Source organism: Diadema antillarum, unplaced genomic scaffold (genome assembly GCF_040938485.1).
Source record: "Diadema antillarum isolate AM-2024a unplaced genomic scaffold, OU_Dant_1.0 scf00000157, whole genome shotgun sequence".
NCBI lineage: Eukaryota > Metazoa > Echinodermata > Echinoidea > Diadematoida > Diadematidae > Diadema > Diadema antillarum.
The window spans coordinates 746,521-769,071 of NW_027271046.1; the positions used below are offsets into that span (position 1 = coordinate 746,521).

At 38.6% G+C, this 22,551-nt stretch overlaps 1 protein-coding gene across 1 annotated transcript in view; it reads left to right on the top strand.

The window, feature by feature from the left end:
* Positions 1 to 1,116: 1,116 nt before the first annotated feature.
* Positions 1,117 to 22,551, top strand: part of LOC139722109 (serine/threonine-protein kinase 25-like) — an 82,496-nt gene continuing 61,061 nt past the window's right edge. Inside the window, exons 1-2 of the mRNA XM_071633429.1 lie at positions 1,117 to 2,251; positions 18,716 to 18,946. Coding sequence (XP_071489530.1) covers positions 2,225 to 2,251; positions 18,716 to 18,946 — 258 coding nt within the window. The 5' untranslated portion in view covers positions 1,117 to 2,224. The remainder of the gene's footprint in view (positions 2,252 to 18,715; positions 18,947 to 22,551) is intronic.

Genomic DNA, 22,551 nt, shown 5'->3' on the forward strand with positions numbered 1-22,551 from the left:
TCTTCCAGTCGAGAGGGAAGGTGGTACCATTGACCCCTGACCCCCCCCCCCCTCCCTCCCATTGGTATAGGTCCATAATTATTGGTATCGGTGCAGAGATTTTCACACTGTCACAGTGAATCATAGGCCGCTAACCATATTCCTACTATAGGTCTAATTAAAAAATAACTGCCTCGCAGAGAAACATCATCCTGATATCTGTAACGAGTAAAGGAGTGTCTCTATTGATCTTGATATAGTAAACTAAAGAAGGTTGATAAGAAACAGTCTGCGTATCATTTTGAAAAGCGAAATTGAGGCAAACTATATTCCATCTTTCTCGCAAGGAATGCTAATACATCGAACAAAGAAAGCATATAGAGGGATTCACTCAAGGGCCGTGATATCATTCAATCGTGCTTTCTAATATTGAGGTCGATCAGTAAAAAGGTCATCAAGCCCATTATAGTCACTAAAACGGACTAACAAATAAACAAGCCAAACAACGAAAAACTTCAGTCACAAACGGACTTGGTTTTCCCGACACTAAACGCCATGCATTGACAAAAAAAAAAGAGGAAAACTTTAAAGAGCATAAAATGACGGGGGTATGCAGAGTTCACATTAAAACCCTGGTTCAATGTGCCCGTGTCTATTTGTCTGTTTGTTTGTGCGTGTGTGTTTGTATATGTTCACGTGTTTATTAATGAGCTTGTTTGTGTGTTCGCTTCAGGGTCGTGAGTGGGTGGAATTGAAAGGTAATGGGTATCAGAAAATAGATTTCATAGTCATACACAGGCAACTGGTGGCTGAAAATTGCTGGTGGGTACTGTAATCATAAAACAAAGATGGTGAACAAAAGGTCAACAGCTATACATTGTACCAAATGGTGTCAATGATCATGATGATGGTGATAGTGACATGGATTAATATGAATTCACATAACATTCGTTTTTGTGTTGAAATGTCACGAAGCAGCTCACATGCGAATAATGTTTCTTGTGAGTGGTGAGCATTCTGTCAGTACTCAATGAGGTGCAAACATGCACCTCGTGCATAAAGTGATGCGCCTAGTCACCTGCTTGAACTACCGCCACTGACGCCAACTATACCAACATTTACCGCATCGCTGGTCTGCGGAAATAATCAGTCTCCCAAGCACCAAGCGGCAATTTGGCAACGGTGTCGTATTCTGTGTAAAATGGCGGAAGACATATCACCAGCGATTTACTGCAAACCGTCAAAAGATGACCTCAAAGGAGCATTGTAAGGATAGTTATAGGACATAATATTCGTCTTTTCATTCCGCTTAGACATCAGTTGTTGCTTTGGATAACTTATTCAGTACAGCTGTCGTCGCTTTGGATGAGAATCGGAAAAACCTCGGACATGTAGTTGAGGATCCGTTGGTCAGGCAGCACGATTTATGCGAGTGGACACCACGACTTGCAAGCTGGCTTCTCACTGAATTGCGACGCCAGAGTTCTACGGTAGCTGACATTCACAAGCGCGTACTTTCTCTTCTGTTCCAGTACCCACCACCATACAAGTCACTGCACTGGATGTGATACTTCTTTGGTGGATGTATTGTTCACAACCACCTCGTCTCGTATCGTGTACAAGATTCCATCTTGCTGCCGACAGGGCCATGTAATTACTCTGGTACCTATCTTTTTCTACAATTCATGCATAGAACGCAACTGGATTAGTGCTTCATAGTGCCATTACTCATTAGTGGACTGTTCAAACAAAGGAGTGGAACTTTAAAAATATCTGTGATTGTGCATGTGTACGCTCCATAGTCAAGATAAGAAATAACTATCAATAACTACAGTTCTATTAAGGGGTTCTATATTTTCTATATATATCCAAAGATGCATTTGGAGAATCCAGTGCAATTGCAGATTGAATGGTGAAGGAATGATGACTGATGTGATGTGATGTGAATGAGGCTTTTCATAACTCGCAGTCACAAGGAATACACGTAGTCTCCCTCTCGAAACTGGTATAAACTCTGCCAATCTTTGTATTGAACAGTTTATAAACAGTGCCAGTGGGAAGGGAACATCTTTTGTCATCCACTCCACTTTCCAGGGATTAGAGCTGTTTTTAAGGAATACTCACATGCCGATGCACGCTTCTGGTTGGAATCTTCATTGCTGAATCTACCAGCTAGCAAGAGTCGAGTGATGACGGACCGTCTACACATCTTCTCTAGGAAAGCATAGCATCAGAAATATTCACCATGAGCAGATTGATGATATCATCAAAGGTAAATATCAAATGTGGAATACATAGAACTTTACAATGTACATTATTTTCTAAATTTAATATATGTAAATAGACAAACTAATACAAATTTGTATAACTGTCTTGATGGTGGATGGTGGTGATAGGGATGATGAGGGTGAATGTATTCGCTGTGATAGTAATTTTTATGATGAGGAGTATAATTATCTGTTATCTGATAATGATGATTTTTCTATGATGGTAAACAAGCAAGGTAATCGAGGAAACAAGGAAAGATTTCCTTGTAAGTTATGTATCCCCCTTCCTAACTTGACATTTTTGTTTTTTGTTTTAATGACCTACGCTACGTTTTTTACGTTAGTTATTTTTGTAAAGGGGAAAAATCCTAAAAGTAAAGATTTATTATGAACACTTAAAATGTACTAGCTGCTATGGGGGTGGGGCAGATATTTTAGTGGGCATGTACAATTCTACAAGACCTATTGTACCTAGGTAAATAAACCCTAATTCTATTGAATCCCAATCCTTGTCCTGCTGTCTGTATACATCGCCTATGGCTTCAGGATTACATGTACTGTATGTACCAACCTTTACCAACAGTTAAACCTTTGTTTGTACCAAGGTATACAATATCAGTGTGAGAACATGATATTTCTTTTCTTTTTTTTTTTAAATTTTTAGTTAGGATGTATATATTTAGATCTCTGTGGTATTGTTTGAATAGCATTGCCAAATTAATGCACATATTACTGACTGTTGGCATCATCTGAAAGACCTGTTTGCACCCATGCAGCTACAACGAATGCTGTTAATTTCATCAAAAGTATAGGAAGGAATTTATGTTAATTGAAAAAAAAGAATACACCAAGTTTCTCTCATACTTCATCAAATTTGTACAAAATTTTTTGCCCAATTGGTACCTTGCTACATGTATGTAAGGATGTACAATTTTTGTACAGTGTATTAGTGTTTGATTACTGTATATGCCATACTATAGCGAATCGAAATTTTGGCAAATCTGTACTTCCCGACGATTTTGCACGTGGTTGAATTCGCGATCGTGGAGTACTGTATTGTGAGTCACATTCATATTGGCATCAGAGTCATTATTTTCGCGTGTAGCACCTGACTTGCAAAATTCGTGAAAATGAAAATCCAAAAAATATTTGGCAGACAGTATACAACACTGTACTCTGGCACTGGTCTGACGGTCCAGACCAGTAAGATTCACTGTTGGACTAGTAACTTTTGAGGAATGGACCAGTTAAAAAATGGAAAAACTGGGTGTAGTGTATGTACTGGTTGGACAGACAGGTCAGACTTGTAGAAAAAATGGATTAGTGTGCAGCCTTGAAATATTGTGGGAGGAGTGTCAGATGGATAATAATTATGGTATGTTTGATAAACAAAGAAAAGCTGCAATTTTGTGGTATTGTCATAGATTTTTTTTTTTCCTTGTGTCCGTGTGTATTATACTGGCTATAATTTGAACCATACAAGATTTAAAAATGAAAAATTTAACAGTGTACGTGTTACAACTGAAATATCCTATGGTCACAAAGTACTTCAGATTGAATACATGTACACGTAGTACCCGGGTATTTCATGTAGTGGATACGGTTGGCTTAGCTATGTGTGCATGCTGTACATTGTACGTACAGTGGAAGGTGACCGCGGAAAAGGAAATTGTATGTACAAACTAAAGATACAATGGTACCACTCACATGCAGCCACTAAGCCCTATTTACTGACACTGACAACTGGGGCACAAATGAACCTACCATCATGTGCGCATTCCTCCCCCCTCCCCCCCCTCCCCCCTCCCCCCCCCCCCCCCCTACTCTCGGACCATACGTGGCATGGTGCCTGTCTGCTAGTGCAAGTCAAGACAACAATTGACTGCACAGGAATCGGGTCGATGCAGCTCTATCACCGAGCTCATTGGACAGTGCTTTGCCAAAGAGAAAGCTAAGAGAGACCATTGTACACATGGACAACATAATGTTCTTTCTACCAACCTGCCTCTGCCCCTGCCCCCTAGGCCCTGCCCCTGCCCCTGCTCCTGCCCCCACCCCCCCCCCCCCCAGCTCAAGTCACACATACTGTACGTATACAATTTTGTATTTTTCCCCTTACATGGTTGGAATGCGTGATACACAATAACTGACAAGTGAACCGTATCCATGGAAATTGTTGTGGGAAGCTGAATTGTTGTGATTGGACTCTCCAAGTACATAAGAAGGCAGAGAGGAAGTGAATATAGGAAAATTATTACCCTGTAGACATTGCCATGTGTGCCATCATCCAGGTCCAATTCTGGAAAGAAGCACACTTTGTAGAAGTAAATAAGATTTTAAAAGCATATTTAATTGTTCTGTACACATACCTGATAAAATAGTGTCTGAAGACTAAAGAAAATAGTGCACAGTTAAACCACAGACGCACTGACATAACACGACTTTTAAAATTAGTTTCTTTGTTCTCTCTTACTCTACGTATACAGTGTCATTGTACTTTACATAATGTACCTCTCTTTTTCTCTGTACAATATATGTAATGTTTTCCTATCTCTCTTCTGCCCTGATGTCATCTCTCCCTTTAAAGATGGAAACTTAGTCCAAGTGTCCAATACAAGCCATCTACATGATGTACAATGCCACAGTATTGCTGCTTTCAGTATCTTCACAGGAAGATTTCAGTACAGTACTGTAAGCAATGAAGGTATTCACACCAACCTTGAGTGAATTTCCAGTTTTGAAATGCAATCACATAGATGCAAATGCCCTCCGCATCAAATTATTCTATACCTTGGTACATTTGTTTAGCTGTATTGATGTGGCAGTGATGACAGTTTATCATGGGAGATGGTACAATTGCTACTGTATGAATAGCTACTGTGTAGTGTATTGATGCAAAAATGTTACATTTTATGTATTGTACAAACTTCAATGTACTGTATACGCCAAATATTTTGCGAGGTTTTTATTTTCGTGAATTTCGCGAGTCGGGTGCTATTCGCGAAATTTAAGACACGCGAAAATATTGACTCTGATCCCGATGTGAATATGACATACGCGTGTACACTTCTCCGTTCAGTACAGGACTCCACGATCGCGAATTTAACCACTTGCAAAATTGTCGGGAATTCCCGATTCGCAAAAATTTAGACTCGCAAAATATATGGTGTATACAGTAGTTAGTAGGAAGATTATGAAGCAATGACAAAATATTGCCTTGCCTTATTTTGTAAAGTTTATGTGTTACTCATTGTTTTTACTTTGTTGAAGACCCTAGAAATTTCAGATTTAAAAAAACAAACAGTTGTGAAGATATGTTCTTTATTTGACTTTTTAATGTTTTTTTTAATTTTATTCAAAGATGCAGAAATGTGAAAGAGATACATGTTGTGTATAGGCCCTTCTCTGAATTTGTCATACTTCATGGAACTGTTGTATTGAATAGTTTTGATCTTTTGATTGCATCTTAAACTACAGTGTATGTATGTTGTAAATGTTCCATTTTTGGAAGCTAATGTTTGAAAGAGAAATTTCTCTGTTGCATTGCTTGGCAACCTGAATGTAAAGTTGATCATCAGTATTGCTACAAATTGACAATGATGTTTGTACAACCCCTGTACATGGAAACTGTTGGTGTTCAAAACTTAGTCAATCGACAGACCTGCTGAAGTTTGGTTTAAGTGCAGTTTGCAATTCATGGTCACTCATGGGCCATTTCTCAGAACCAGGCCTAGGCCAGACATACTTGAGGCTGTGCCCCAGGTACATTGTACAAACACACAAATGGCCAATACTGCAGTGGCGTGATGTGTTAGCCAGCAATGATTGGGTGGCAACAAACGCGGATAAGCATTTTACGTTGCCACTGGGCGTCATCTATTTATTGCCATTGAGCTGCATTGAATTGGATCAATCACTACATTTTTTTTTTCTTACTGTCTCTCTTATGCAGACATTCAGGACAATCTCTCTCTCTCTCTCTCTCTTTTTTCCTATTTGACTTGCTATTTGCACAATGATAATGGCAAGCCGAATACTACAAAGCGCCTGTTCCTCCATACTCCTCTCATTGTATAAAGTCCAAAGTTCAGTTCATTCCTCCCATCTCTCTCTTAACTCTAAACTATACGATCTGTTTTGCAATATTTCTGAGCTGAGCCATGGTTTGTACTGATGACAACATACAGTAGCATGTGGATGTTGCAAAATTGTGCAAATGCACTGCTATGTGTTATTTAAACATGCAGTAATTCTCAGGTTGGTTCCATAGAGACATGTCACGTAATAGTACAACAGAGTGCAATTGAATTGAGGCACTAGTGCCAGCATATTGACACCTTCCATAGTGCAAAGGGAAGTTTTTGTACAAATGTAGATAAGACAGTACTAGTGTAGGTGTAGGCCTACTTGTACACTGACACTTACATTTTGTACATGTGTCCCATGTTGGAGTGTATCATTGCTTTCTTTGTAAGTACAGACTTACTACAGTAACAGTGTGCTGTAAAACCAAAAATTTTTGTATGCATGAGACCAGGGAATAATTTTCATGGTATCGCATTGCAATTTGCTTCACGTGTATGCATTTTTACACAACTGCTACACAAACTATCTATTGTGTACATGTAGCAGTTTTCTTCCATAGAAGTGTACAGAAACAGAATACCATTTGAAATACTGTTCATCACCTGAAATTGCTAAGCGAATATACATTGTTTTTATATGAGTTTGAAAATTATTCCCTGTGGGACATTGGAGAATTTCATAAGGAGCCAAGATTCGTGAAATTAAAGTGCACATGAATGTGTTGTCTACATAGTGCATTACAATTCGTGAAAGTTTCTGGCCGTGAAAAAGGCAGTCAGCTCAAATGTTTCTGGCTTTGCAGTATTCTGTTGCCTACAATGCATGTACAGCTGTACATGTTTATGTATGGTAGGTAAACAACAATGGGGAAGGGGTGGAGGTTGGCTGAGGAAGGTTACATAACTTGATATCAAAGCAACAAATGTAAACATGTACCATTTACAGTGTATGTGACTGTTGAAAACTCTAGGTATCACTTTGCAAGGCATAAAAAGATGTCATACAACCTGTACTATGTACAATGTACATGTTGTTGTACAATTACTATTTGTGACACTGGTATCACAGGCGGGTAGCCGTCATACAAAAGGTCCTACATTGTACACTTTGGCATTATTCAACATGGAACCCATCATTCTTGACATTATACACTCAAAACTGGCTTTACACTTGTACCATCTTCACTTTGCATCTTTATCAATAATAATATGCTATTTGGATGTAAGCTGTAAGACCAAATACTACAGTACACTTGTATGTGAGTAAGCTACCAATTTCATCTGGAAATACATGCTGTATTAAACCTGATTGACAGTGCATGCAACTACAAAATTATTCCCTGAATTTATTTGTTAAAGTGATTTACTCACACTGACACTAAAATTGTCATGACTTCTGTGTAAATTCCCTGTACAGCTGTAGTTTCACCATACTATAGGCAGGATAACCAGGGATCTGTTACTGTGTTTCATCACTTGCACAGAATATTACAGTGTATATTGTAGTGCTTATGGTATTCTTTCATAGCTTAAAGCTACCACTTGGGATGCAGTGTACATACTGTCTTCATTAAGTTGAGTCTGACCTTTTAATATATAACAGTAAATTACAAGACAAACTGGCTCTGTCTCTTCAGGGCTCTGCAAAGATAACATGAAATGGCAGACCAGCAACAGCTCAGAGAGATAGTCTTGTTTCAAGGAGCAAATACTTTGTGACAAGTAGCGGGTATTCTTGGGTTTGGGATAAGATGCAGTGGTATCCCCATTTATGAAAGGGGGATGAATAAGAAAATTATAAAATCTGTTTGTAAGATGGCACAGAAATCTTGTGTGTCATTTGTAAGAGATGCGTCTAATCATGTGTAGAGTCGGGGAGCTCTTGTACAAGATGCTGAACAGAATCTCCTTGCCATAATAGGATTAACGGATCTGGGTGTGGGTGTCATGATGTCAAATGCACTTCACTTGGGGCGGTCTTGTTTATAATTCAATAACACTATACATGAGTCTATTAAAGTTTAAAGGGATCGTACAGTTTTGGTTGAGACCTAATTTCAGGTTTCTAACATTTTTTCTTGAGATAATGAGAAACCTTATGAAATATAAAAGAGCATGTAATTCTATGAGGAATTCAACGTTTATTTAATGAAAATTGATTTTGAAATGGCTAAGATATCCGAAAAAGAGCAATTCTAATAAAGTGTGGAACCCATACTTTATTGCAATGGCTTTGTTTTACTTTGTTTTTTGATGTTTCAGTCAGTCCAAACCCGATTATAATCAAATAAACTTTGAATTCCTCTGAAATGGTATACTCTGTACTCTTTCATAAGTGTTTTCTTGGTACATGTGTATCTCGCAAAAAGTGAAAAGCCAAATTCTCATCTCCACCAATACTGTACCATCCCTTTAAAACACTCTCATTTAGGATGCCTGTGAAGGAAGTCTAACTGCTTGAATTAAGACACTGTCAGCTTGTAGATGGTGTTAGTCTTGAATGCTAGGATGTTGGAAATAATCATACATGGTATGTTGTCAGTCCAGATGGCCTGCATACTTGTGTACACATTTTAGCTTATGCACAAAAGATAGTCAAGTCACTTTTTATTAGCCTTTGGATTGGAATAATGAATGACAGGATGGTGAATTCATTGTTTGGGAATCTTAGGAATGAGCTTGTTTCATCATTATCTCTTTCAATATTGATAAGAGATCTCATCAAAGCGGATACAGAAGATGCGGCATTGTGGACATTTAACTGGCTATTAAATATTTGTGACAAAGGTTACTGTGTAAGTGCATATAGGTCAATTTTCATATCTTTTGAAGTTGTTTCTTGTTTGACTGAACTTTTCATTGGCAGGATAATGGATTTGAGACCCTCTAGAGACATTTGCATTATTATACCCCCGCCAAACGAAGTTTGAAGGGGGTATATAGGAATCAGCGGACGGTCGGGCGGTCGGGCGGTCGGGCGGTGGGTCCGTTGCAAATCTTGCGTCGCGAACTACTTCCTCAGTTTTCAACCGATTCCCATAAAACTTGGCACAGATGTGTGCCTTGGGTTGTAGATGTGCAAGACGTATTTTTTGACAGTACCCAAAAGTACGTTGCCATGGTAACGGCATATTATGGGCAAAAATGGGTACAAATCTTGCGTCGCGAACTCCTCCCACAGTTTTTGATCAATTTTTATGAAATTAGGTACAGATGTTCATCTGAATATGTTAATGTGCAAGACACATATTTCTGCAGTGGCAAAAAGTGCGTTGCCATGGTAACGGCATGTTATTGGTAAAATATAGGGCAAAATGCTTCATGGCAAAACTGCTTCATCAGTGTTCTTCCAATTCTCATGGAATTCATATTGAATGTTTGTCTTAGGATATAGGTCAGCATGACACATTTCTTGACAGTGACAAAAAGTATGTTGCCATGGTAACAGCTCACATATTATGAGCCAAAATGATGGAAAATTTTGTGTTGCAAACTACTTCCTCAGTTTTTGCCCAATTTCCATGAAACTTGGTACAGATGTGTGCCTTTGGTTGTAGATGTGCAAGACGCATTTTTTGACAGTACCCGAAAGTACGTTGCCATGGTAACGGCATATTAATGGCAGAAGATCAAGGAAAGATCTTGCGGATTTAACCACTTCCTCAGTTTTTTGACCAAAGCTTATGAAATGTTGTTTTGACCAAAGCTTATGAAATGTTGTTTGGCGGGGGTATAACCAGTCGCTGTAGCGACATTTCTAGTTTATCATACAACTGTATGAAGTTAGTTTTTGCTGTTACATTGTATATTTTAGGGATGAAACATAGGGAAGAGGGTACAGGTAGTGGGGCTGGACATTGAGGTACAATTTTGTAAGCAATACACTAATTTACTATATGATTCAAATATATACCTTGTAGATATTACAGTAGGTCTTCAGAAAACTTTAATAGGAACAAGTTAATAGGAACAAGTTAATCCATTCACCTGTACATTCTATGTACATTTGTAGGCCCTACTTAATGAATTGTAATTCTTAGAATCAATCCACATAACGTACATTAGCTGTTGCTATGTTGTACAATGTAAGTATCACACATTGTACATACACTGTACCATGCACAGGTGTACAGTTTGTACAACACTGTACATGTTGTACAAATGATGCACAGGATAGAGTGCGTTAGAGTGCGTTAGCTGCATCTCCACTAACGCCACGAAATAATCCTGTGCATCATTTGTTTTATAAAATGGGTCGAAAACTAACAGCATTTTTCACATACCTTTGTGGGTCAATACCAGTCAGCTACATGTAGCACTCGCTCAAGAGTCAAGATATCCGAAGATGTTCGTCCCAAACATTTACGCTCGTCGCACTCGGAAATCCCGCACATGCAAGTACTGTACGTATAAGAGTATACGTACGCCACACATGTTATGCACACAAGAAAGGCCGGCCGGCAGCCCGAACTAGAAGTTGTTTACAGGATTGACAGCGCGTATAGTAGCGCGCGACGCACTGGTAACAACTGATTGAGTGCGCACTGCTAGTGTAAACATTGTGACGTCAGGCCGTGCATGTTAGTGAGAAATTAATGCAAGCACACATGACTCATTTCAGCGCTTCCAATTGGCTACATTCTTGAACCCATTTTATAAATGCTAATAACTGGTTGTCAGGAGTAACAGTTATCATAAAGGTCATGCATTTATGATTTTAGTTACATTCAACCAGTCTTTAAACCTGTCTGTAAACAAGTAATCATTTCATGTCATTTTTTTTTTCGTATTTGTGTGTGTGTGCTTCCCCATACAATATACACTGTACGTTTCTGGAATTTTCATGTATGTTGTATGATGGATAATGTGAAAAGAGCTCGTAAACTGCTGCTTTACTGGTAAACAGTTGTGACACAGAGAGTCATGCCTGAGTGACTGTTAAAAATGTGAACTCAACTTTAATAGAAGTGCATTTATGAAATTCTTTGTGGTAAAGCAGCTATTGTGTAGATGGTTGCGAGTGTCAGAGTAAGCCAGGAAAATAAACAGCTGCCTTCATGTAAGTGCATTGGTCCATTGCTCAGAACACTTTTATAAAGATGATGCATAGTTGTAGAAGTATCTGTCATACAGTCAATTTGTTTGAAATCTGCATGTACAGGTGTACATGTACAAATGTACTTCCTTGTATGGAGTCATTGCCCACATGTACACTGTACAAGATGTATCCTAGTGTAAATACTCACATGATGTACGTAGGTACAAATGTAGCAAAAACACACAGAGATGAAAAATACATTTGTATCTTGATGTCATATGTGTATTTTTGTTCTGCTGGCACCTTTCGGCCCTATTGGTTCCTGTTTCTTGGTAGCCATTGCCTTTTGAGTGTGTGAGCAGCTCTCTTGAAGTGCTGCCGCTGGAAAGTTTACCAAACTACATGTAGTTCTGTTGTAGCCCATGTGAGTGTTTTGCCCTGCATTTGAAGAGTTTTATCGCAAAACGAGCTAACTCCATTCTTTTTAAGTTGAGATATTTGTGATTAAAGCTGCTAAAAAACAAGGAAAATGCTGGATATTTTTAATCATAACTTCTAGAATATTCCTTGTTACAACTTGTTGTATGTCACAAGTGAGGTATTACTGGAAAGGCTTAATTTTGCTCTATCTTATGATGGACTTACTTTGTAATGTTTTAAAATGGCGCTTAGCTCAGTTTACAATAAAACTCTTCATTTGTTCCAGTCAGTGGTCCTTACTCATCTACTTTGACGGTTAATACTTTGTACCACATTTGTGATGGTGGGAAAGCGTAAATTAATTGCGCTCTGCCAACAGCGCCCTCTCGCAGTCGCTGACGTTGTAAGGACCTGGTAAGAATCACTGAGAAGTCACAGACCGCAATCTTCATTTCCACTTCACTCACCACACCTGGCTGTGTAGGAAGCCCTTGTCCCTTGCCTGTCTGGGGTGCTGCGAAGCGCCATCCATGATCAGGGCGTTAAGCCTTTAAGGGAAGTGAACAATTTTGAAGCTCAACCGGCGAAACGTTACGTTGCGGTGTATATACCCTGCAGTTGTGCATTGCTGTTGTGACAAGTCTGAGAGTTGACCATAGATCTGTACAAGCTGACCCTGAAATCCAAGGTTTTGTCCCATGCCAGATAGGTTCAGAGGTTGATAAAATTCTCCACGCTCTTCTATCAAAGTCTGTGGCACAGGGGTTGCCTATGATTTGATTCACTTTTGCAACCTCCTGACAATCTTCGCTCATCAAAGTTTTTGCGCCCTCATGCACCAGTGAGCATGCGTTGTTGTTTTTTTGCTGGGATCGGGAGACCCGACTCGGAAGTGAATGTCAGGACAGGCTTGGGAGGGGTAGCGCGTGCAAAGTGATCTACTCTTAGTCATCCCCATGACTGCTGAGACGGACGGATAGGGCCAAGCCAGTCCTCTGGAAAACCATTGCAGGGAGGACCGATTAATGCTAATGAGGGTCGAGAGCTGTTCCAAGGGGGCAAAGGGAGTTGACTCCCTTCTCTTTTTTTTTCTTTCCGGCATTAGGATTAGAATCACACGTAGGCACCGCGACTAATGCTGCTCATGCTGTCGTTTTGGATATTTGCAGACCCAGGGACTAGCAGTTTGTTGACCACTTTTTGTCTTTGTTTGGAGTTGACGTTCCACTCGGGCATAAATCTAACTTCTGCAAGTGCAACTTTCAAGTAACCATTTGGTGTCTGCAGTTACCTAATGTTGCTTTTGGATTGTTTGTCATTCCTCTTCAAATGTTTTGGGGTCCCAGTTTGTTTGACAGGGAGAAAAAGAACTTTTGCCAGTCCCACTACTGTTCCAATGGAATATTCATCTAGTAAAAAGAACGACTCTGGCTGTTCAGTGACCAGGAGAGTGTTGACTCCCCAGAAATTCTTTTGAGTTAAGCTGGGCCCCCTATTCTGAGGGATCAAAAGAGAAGGAGGGCTTGTCTTGCACTCCTCTTGGTAGAAATAACTAAAAGGGGAACTTGTCAGGGCAATGCCAGTCTGTTTATGAGCCGTGAACTGTTCATGCTTCTTTAGAAATTTGTGTTGCAGTTTTGCACTGGCGAATGGAAATACAGAATACTTTGTACTGTACATTGTACTATTGATACTAAAATGATAGCGCCACATGTACTACACACTTCATTGGTCTGAGCTTGTACAGTGTATGTTGTCTCCTCTGAGCTATTCAAACAAGTTTTTTTTTATGTGAGGATCTGTGCCTTCGTTGCTTGGAATATTACCATGGAATTATACAGTGGATATATCTGATACATCAGTGTTCTCGTCTTCGAATTCAGGAAGGATCGTTTACTACTGCAATGATGACATCGGAGAGACAAACTCTGAAGTTTCGCTGAGACTCCATTTATTTGCCTTGGATTGTCAATGTGACATAGTGTGACTGAGATGATTGGATTATTACTCTAGCTTTTCACATGTTTTTGTTGTACGTGAATTATATGATCATATTTGTATTTTGTTGGGTTTTTGTCAAATCACACGAGATTGGAGTCACAAATATGCTGCAGTCTCACTGCCAAGATTGATTTTGTGGACTTGTAATTTCATTTTTTTTTTTTTCTGTGCGGTGAGGAAGAACCCCACATTATCAATGCACAAACGTTACAGTGCCCTCTGTTGTTCAGTGGGCATCGATTCATTGAGAATCAAGGAAAATGAGAAGCAGTCCGCGACACTGCCGTGGGACCGCAATGGGCGATCCAAACCCAAGCAGCAGGTGCGTTAAAGTAGAATGTTGCATGCAATTCAATCATCTTGATACCACAGTAACTCTTTTTTTTTACTTCCTTTCATGAGGAAAAATGATACCATGATACTCGATATGCTGTTCATGATGTTTATGTTGTATAGTGTTTCAAATGTCAACTGTCATGATTTAAACTCCATATCAGAAATGATGCTGAAAGTGTACAGTACCTGTGACTCAAGGAGTGATGCACAACAGTTTGCTGATTTACTGAGAATATTGCCAAGGAAAGATTTATACTGTGTGATTGTTCAGTAGGGCCTAACTGCTGAAAAAGTACAACCAAATATTACAGATCAGTGAAATTTTTGTAGAATGTACATTGTAGTACATGTTGAAATGCAAACTCAGCCATACCAAAATTAGTACAAGAAGTCATCAAAGATACAGTTGTACAGTAAGTGTTCAACAGCACATGGGTGAAGATTTGTCAGCATGCTTGATCATGTACCTCTTTAGTGACGTGTGTATCTTCAAATTAAAAGTCGCTGATATTTCATTAATGTCTGCACTATCTCAAAAGACATATTTTCGTAATGACTAGACTCGACATACAGTATTACAATAGATGTACCAATATATCAAGAAGGCAAGCTATTTTTGTCAGTATGCTCTCTCTTGTTTCCAAGGTCAAAACATTTTAATCCTTTTGTTTACGAATGTAAGCTACAACATATTAAGGTCATCATAATTGTGTGCATGATTGTGTCACACAGGTATTGTGGAAAATAACGCCACGGAAGCTACAGTCATTTATCACAATAAAAACTCTAAAAGTGGATATTTTTGCGTGAGTAATTTTACACGCTCAGCCGGTTAAGATGAATTTTGCTTGTTTTTCATTCCATGGATTGCATGCAAAAATATTGTCATGATTTTATTTTTGCACTAGTTTCTGTTTGCACGAATTGTGCGCAAATTTCCACACTGCGAATATTTTCATTTAAGTAATTTGCATGCTCAGCCGGGTTTGGAGTTGAATTTTGCACGTTTTTAATTCTGTGGAATCAAGACATGAACAAATGAAACACATACAAGAAAGCAAAAATATTCACCTACTTTTATTTTCATGCTAGTTTGTAGTGGCGCGAAATGCATGAAAATTCCTACACCACGCAAATTTTCACTTTTACAGTTAGTGAAAATTCTCCATTATGTTGTATTCAGTAAAAAGAAATTTGAACTGATTCTATTTCTCATAATGTTTGATACTATTACTAGTCAGAATTTTGCTCATATACCGGTATGTTGGTGTGGGTTCAGTATATTTGCTGTGATACTGAGATTTTACCAATTTGATAATTGGATTTGCTTACTATTTGCAACCAAGAAAGTGAAACATCAAATACTATATTATAAGCTTTTCTATTGTCCCGCATACCAGTACACTGATGTTTATATCCCACAAAATTGCATCAACTAATTGTCTTCAGCAGAGTGTCCCACCAATTCATATCCATGTTTGTGTCCCTCAAAGTATTATCTTTGACATGTGTTGCATGGGGGATTTGTTTACTTTGGTCAGTAGCTGCTGCACAAGCTACAGAAATCAATCAAGTACAAAAAAAAATTTCTTTTGTGTTTTATTCTAAAATTATTCACCAAAATTATGCCGGGATTCAAACAATATTTAGCACTCACTTGCCAAGCATTGTTTGGGTGTCAAATTATTGCAAGTAGTACTGACAGTGGCACATAGGGTAGTTTTCTGTCATAAGTAGTGATATGGTCGCAATATGCATGTACTGTATGCCCCTCAAGCCAGAGTTCCATGTTGTGAATCCCATTAAAAAAAAGTTTGGCTCATATTACGTGATTGTAACGCAATATTGCAAGAAAGAAGATACTATACGTGTATCTGCAACAATATTGCTTCAAGACCATAATTTTGGCAGTGGCTTCACAAGATTTATATCTATGGCAATCTCTTCATTAAAGCGACTATTCAACACAAGGTTCAAACCCTCTGGCTTGCAAAGTGTATTTTATAATGGTCAGTGACGCGTTGATGTACATTGTATGTACTGAACCAAAACTTACACAGACATAACATGTAGATGGTAATGTATGATACATTGCAGTAAAGAAATACAGTGTTGTCAACAGTCGTGTGGACTAATTCACTGAGCAAGCCCAAGTGATTAAAAGATTTGAAATGATAATGCAAGATTGAGGATTTTCTGCAATGAAGGTATTAAAGGGCTACAATGTAACTGTGTGTCTTGCCAAACAAGATTCATTGTTTACAGTACGTACAAGAAAGTCACTACTCAAATTGATGAAATTATTCAGTCAAGTTATTTTTATTGCTGCTGATTGACAAGTTGCGTTTTAGTAGTAGCCATGGCATGAGAAATCATGGGCATACACACTCAAGCAGGATTCAAACTCTTTGTACAACCTCCTGATCACTGGACAGGTGTCTAAATCCACTAGACCACTGAGCTTCTGCCCAACAGCTGGTACTGGTTCTAATCCATGTTAAATATACACGTAGCATGCAAATATGCACATTTTTCTGGTATACAGTGTAACTACTTGTGTCTATTCATGAAAATGTCTTGTCCAAACACAATATTCCTCTATTAAACCTCCTTCACAAGTCCTCATTCAGTGCATACATGCATTGTGATGAATCAGATGATCACCAGTGAATACAATGTACAAATGTAGGTGTGGTCCAACCATGAACCATTTAGATGTCATAGTCAGCCAGACCATTGCTTTGAAATGGCTGAGACAATAGAAGATGGTTGTCATAGGCAACCAGTAGGAGGGCACTGTGACTGTTTTTTTTGTGTGTGTGTGTGTGTTTTTTTTTTAGTCAGGACCAAAATTCACTCCATTTTGCAATTGAAACATTGATTCTGTGTTTCTTTTATTTGGTGCTAGAGTATCTGTAGTCTTTAAATGTGTCTTTTTAAAGACTAACTCACTTTTTATATAGTTGTTAACCTACAAAATAGTTTATTAGTTTCTTAAAGATAAGATATTAGTGACCAAGAAACTAATGGCAAAAAGGAGGATCGTCCTTGACGGGAAATAGAACTTTGTAATCCCATCATGGTACACGTAGTAATATTTGACAGAGCATACAGTGTTATAAGGCTTGGATCATGCTCATATCATCATTTTAGAGACTGTCTTTCTTTGTTGTGGACAAAGCTGTGTTAATTAACTGTCTTTGAAATCGTCATCTTAGTGAAGATGACGCCATGATTAGCTTGTGTCACTCTGCACATGGCAAAGAGTTTGCATTATACTTGGTATTAAAGTAATCTTAAGGCAGCCGTCTGCCTTAACATGTGTGCTAGATTGGGCAAGGGAAAAATGACTCAACTGCCATTGATAGTGTTATCTTAAGAAAAGGGATGCTAATGATGTGGACATACAACCGTGTACAAGGCATGTAGTTTAATTTTCACTTTCACAGTCCATTCTCTTCTGGCATCATGTTTAAATGACATTAATTACCAACTGACGCCCTGGTTCTGTTTCCCTGCGGCTCCACAAGCATCCCTCTTGTCGTCATGGAAACTGGATCCAAAGTACAGCACCCACTTGGTCTAGAATAGCTAGTCAAAGTGTTATTGTTTGCTGGTGTCTTGGAGATTAGATGCACATGACCAGAGACTGAGAGTGGAAGCACTGTTAATAAAAATGATGGATAATGTATCATCGTGGATGGTTGAGCCTGGAAAAGTAAAGCTGTAAAAGTCTCCCGTCTGTATTCAATAAATGCATGTCGGATGTGCACAGTGCTTTAATACTGCAGACGCATTATACGATCCCTAGAGGAGGATCTTTACTGTTTGTGTACAATGTACACTGTACACTTGTATCATGGAGCGTAGTAGCTTTGTGCTTGTACACAGTGTATCTCAAGCTTACACATGAGCAAAAGAGAGAAACATGCACACACATACCTGCAGACAAACAGAGGATAACATTCTGAAATATCCTAAAACTTCAACTAAAGGTGATGATGTGCTTTATTGTGCCACATTCTCATTCTTTCCATTAAAATTTGCTTTACACAATTTTGTTAACCGTATTAAGCCTCTTGTCAAATACATAGAGGAGATCATACAGTGGTGATGAGAAGGGAAACACTTTGATTTGATGCATGCACCACTTTCAAATCATCAGCTTCAATGGGATGCAGGCAACTGATAACAATAATCTGTTCCGAACATCAAGATATGTTCTCTGGCAGGTTGATTATTTTTGCCGCATCCCCAACAATACTTCTTTTGCCGATGACAGTGAAGTCTGCGTCGGTGTAGACTAGTCATGACGTGGAGACAGTACTTTCTGCTATTGCTAATATTTGCAGTGTTAACTTTTGTCTCACATGAGCTGCATTCATACTGCAAGCCTGTACGACTAGTGCAAGCTTGCATGCAGTCAGTCTGTGGGTGCAGCAAATATGTGCAAAGCTCTCTTGTGTCTGTGCTCAAAGTGCCAATTTTGTCGGGTGATTCAATTCAGCAGTCAGGCATATTCGTAATTTTTCGTATACATTCTATTCTGTTAACTTTCCCCCTCACTTCTTTGTCGTGGCCCAATGCAGAATATGAAGGCGGATCCGGAGAAGCTCTATACCAAGCTGGAACGTATAGGCAAGGGCTCCTTTGGCGAAGTTTACAAGGGCATCGACAACATCACCAAGGAGATCGTAGCCATCAAGATCATCGACCTGGAGGAGGCGGAGGACGAGATCGAGGACATCCAGCAGGAAATCACGGTGCTGAGTCAGTGCGACTCCGCCTACGTCACCAAGTACCATGGCTCGTACCTCAAGGTGGGTGTCTGTCTGTCTGTCTGTCTTGTCCGGGCTTGTGTGTGTGTGTATCTGACCGGCTTTCCTTTCTGTGTGAGTTTATACATGCGTATCTCTTTGGCTGTATGTTGTGTGTGTGTGGGTGTGTGTTCCTATCCACGGCTGGCTGTCTGGTGCGTGTGTATCCTGCAAGTAGGCCTTCATATAGGCCTACAGTCAACCTTGCTGACGTTGACCTGGCAGAAGTTGAATTATCGCCTAAGTCGAAGGTCTTTTCAAGTCTTCTTCTCTTTTAATGTTCTCTTGATTTCAATCCCCCATAAGTCACATTTTCTCGTAAGTCGAAGCTATTTCTTCAGTCCAAATAGTTTCGATTTAGGCAAGGTTGACTGTATTTGGCCCTATCTGCCTATTTCTTTGTAGAATTTTCTCTCTTTTTTTTTTTGTCCATGGATTTATGATTAAAGGTCCAGTTTACCTTTGGGAGCAGTGATTTAAAAAATATTCAAGACATAACATTTGATGCATATATGTGTAGGTCTGTTGTATCACAAAACATCCTAGCACATAAAATTTTTGTAATAAAGCCTAAAATATAAGGAAATATCAGTATTTTTCTTTATAAACCATAACTGTAGATGGTTTAGTCTGGAAACATTTTTATTATAACCAGTGGTCACATATTGCGTATATAACAATACTTATTAACATTGATACATGTAATACGAATGCAAATTTTTACAGTGGTTGTTTCTATCCCGTACTCACATATTAGAACTACATTTAAAAAGCACTAATGCTGTGTTTTTGTTTCATCTGCAAATGGTAAATTATGCCTTTAAGTTATTCTTGTGCCCATACTCGTTTGAACTCTTAGGTATGAACATTTCCCATAACGCACTCCACACCCAGTTTCCATAGGTAATGGGTGGTACACTAATACATAAAATGAGTTCATGGCTCTCACGTTCTATGCAGCAATGGATTAAGTGTCTGCACAATGCTTTCTGTCGTAATGACACCCTCTTTGAAAAGTGAAAGTTTCAGTCTACAGATCATAAGCATGTATTCATAAACAGCTACAATCTCTTGGCAGTTCAGCTGGTTCCCATAAAGAGGTAATGGGGATTTGGTTTCACTCTGTCGTGACAGGGGATCGTTAAATCCTGGACTAAAGTTTGTTAACTCCCTTCTAAGGTTTTCAGTCACAGAGTTTTGTGGGTAGCTACCACTTGTACCAATAGTGGCTTATACTTGTGTACGTGTATGTGTTCTTCTTTTAGATAACCATCCATGACATGTAGACAAATCTCCTCTCGTAAACAAAAGCCCTCTGATTTCCATACAAATATTGATTACCAGAAGTTATTTTTTTATCGAAATAGCATATGTGCCAAACTGTACACTGGAAAATTTATGTACAGTTTCATATCGGCATATGATGATTATCCCTAATTTTGTTGGTGTTTAAAGAATTTTCTTAATGTTTTTAATGTCTTTCATGTGTCTGCAGTTACACAGGTCTCAGGGGGTACATTTTAAACATTAGTCAGTATTATGTGATGATCAACGAAGTCCATACTGTATGTGACAGAGCTCTAATTTGGGTATTAGTGAGTCTTCTGCATGGGGTAAAGGCTTATTTCATATACTAGTAGTAGTCCAGGCTAGGCTCCATAGAAAGTGCACCTAACCTTGTTTTTTGATATATACAATGTTTTTTGATGGTTTCTTGTCAATTCGAGGGTGCTGATTCCAAATCCGATTGATGCCACTCGCGTAACCTTGAGCATTTTCGGCAAAACGCAAAAATCCAAAATGGCCGCCAGATATGCTAATTTGGCCATGATAATCCTGTTTATGTCAATTTTATGACAAATTATTCCATCAAAGTTTTTTAAATTTTTGTTCCTTGAGTAATTCTACTTGCACAAGCAAGAAATTTTTCATTTGAAGAGGTACATTTAGTATTTTAAGCTTATTTTCAATTCAAAATGGCCGCCACTCATATACTCATGTACTATATGAATGGCAAAAAATATGCATAGAAATAGAAGACGAATTTTCAGTCACATACCTACGCTTTTATCAAGTTTTGCTTGTGCAATGCAAATCTGATGAGTGCCACTAACAAAACAAGCAAACAAACAAGCAAAAAAACAGAAAGTTTATTGTTTTTAGGCTTATTATATTCTTCTTAATACAAAACTTCAAAATGGATGCCACTCATATACCCCTGCACAATATGAACGGCAGAGCGTGTGAAATAAAAAAAAATAATCTTTTTTTTTTTCTGTCACTCAGGTACACTGTTTTTCAATTTGTGTGCTGATTATAAATCAGAAGGTTGTTACTAATAAAGGCTGTTTTTTTTTTTTGATGCAAACATCCAAATTTGCTACCTCAATCTGAATTTTTCCCTAGGTATTTGGAAAAATCCACCAAAACTTAAATTGACGCCAACATCAAGATCGTTTATCAGGAATTATTAGATATGAACATTTGATACTTACTCTCTAAAAAAAAATCGAGTGAAAATATTCACTCTTAAAGGAGTGAATACAAAGAAGAGTGAATTTAGAGTGAAATTGGAGTGAATTTTGAGTGAAAATGTTCATTTTCACTCATTTTGGAGTGACCTCAGGGATCACTCGAAGATTTTGGAGTGATCCCTGAGGTCACTCTAAAACGAGTGAAAATGAACATTTTCACTCAAAATGCACTCCAATTTCACTCTAAATCCACTCTTTTTTTATTCACTCCTTTAAGAGTGAATATTTTCACTCGATTTTTTTAGAGAGTACTTGCCTTGAGATGTTCAACATTAAATCATTCATTCTGATTTACTGAATTAAAAGGCTGAATCCTAGATGATGACACAAATGAAATTTCCAATTAAAAAAACTGTCCTGTTCTACATTATCTAAAAGCGATATTATACAAACTTTTCAGTCCCCTCATCCGAGAAAGAACATGAGGCAGGGGAAATTGGAAAAAGGGACCACCTCACTTCCTGTTGTCAAATCTCTGAAATGAAAACAATGCCCCAAAGTTTTTAATGTTAACCCAGATGAATTATATATGGTAGATGAATTTTACCACCGTTTTTTCGGAGTGAATGTGTTTGAGTATAGGCCTATGATGTCGAGGGAGACTCTGAGATCTGTACAGTGCTGCCTCATTCTGAAAGCAGTGTTATAACAACTTCACACTGCTTGTCTTTAATCTTCAGCATTTGCAGATTCAGGATTGCTCTCGGTAACCAGACCAGCTGTGTTAGGACTCGGAATGATGGCCTCCTTACTTGTGGCTGTAAACTAACTCCACTAGAGGTCTTTTTAACATAGGCTATGTGGTGACATTACATTCACTTCACGTAGGAAGTTTGCAGATGATCTTGCCTTTACGTCTCATAGAAAGTCCTTGGATGACATGAGCCGAGTACTGACCCATCTCAAGACAATAGTGGAGTACATCATCTTCTGGAGACTTTGCCCCAACCTTTGTTAGATTATCATCAGACCCATGCCTTCCATCTTAGTAACCATCTTGCCAACGCTATGTTCAAGGTAGCTCTCTGTGGCAAGCCTTCCAAGCATAGGCTAAGGAAGTCCACCCTCCTTCAC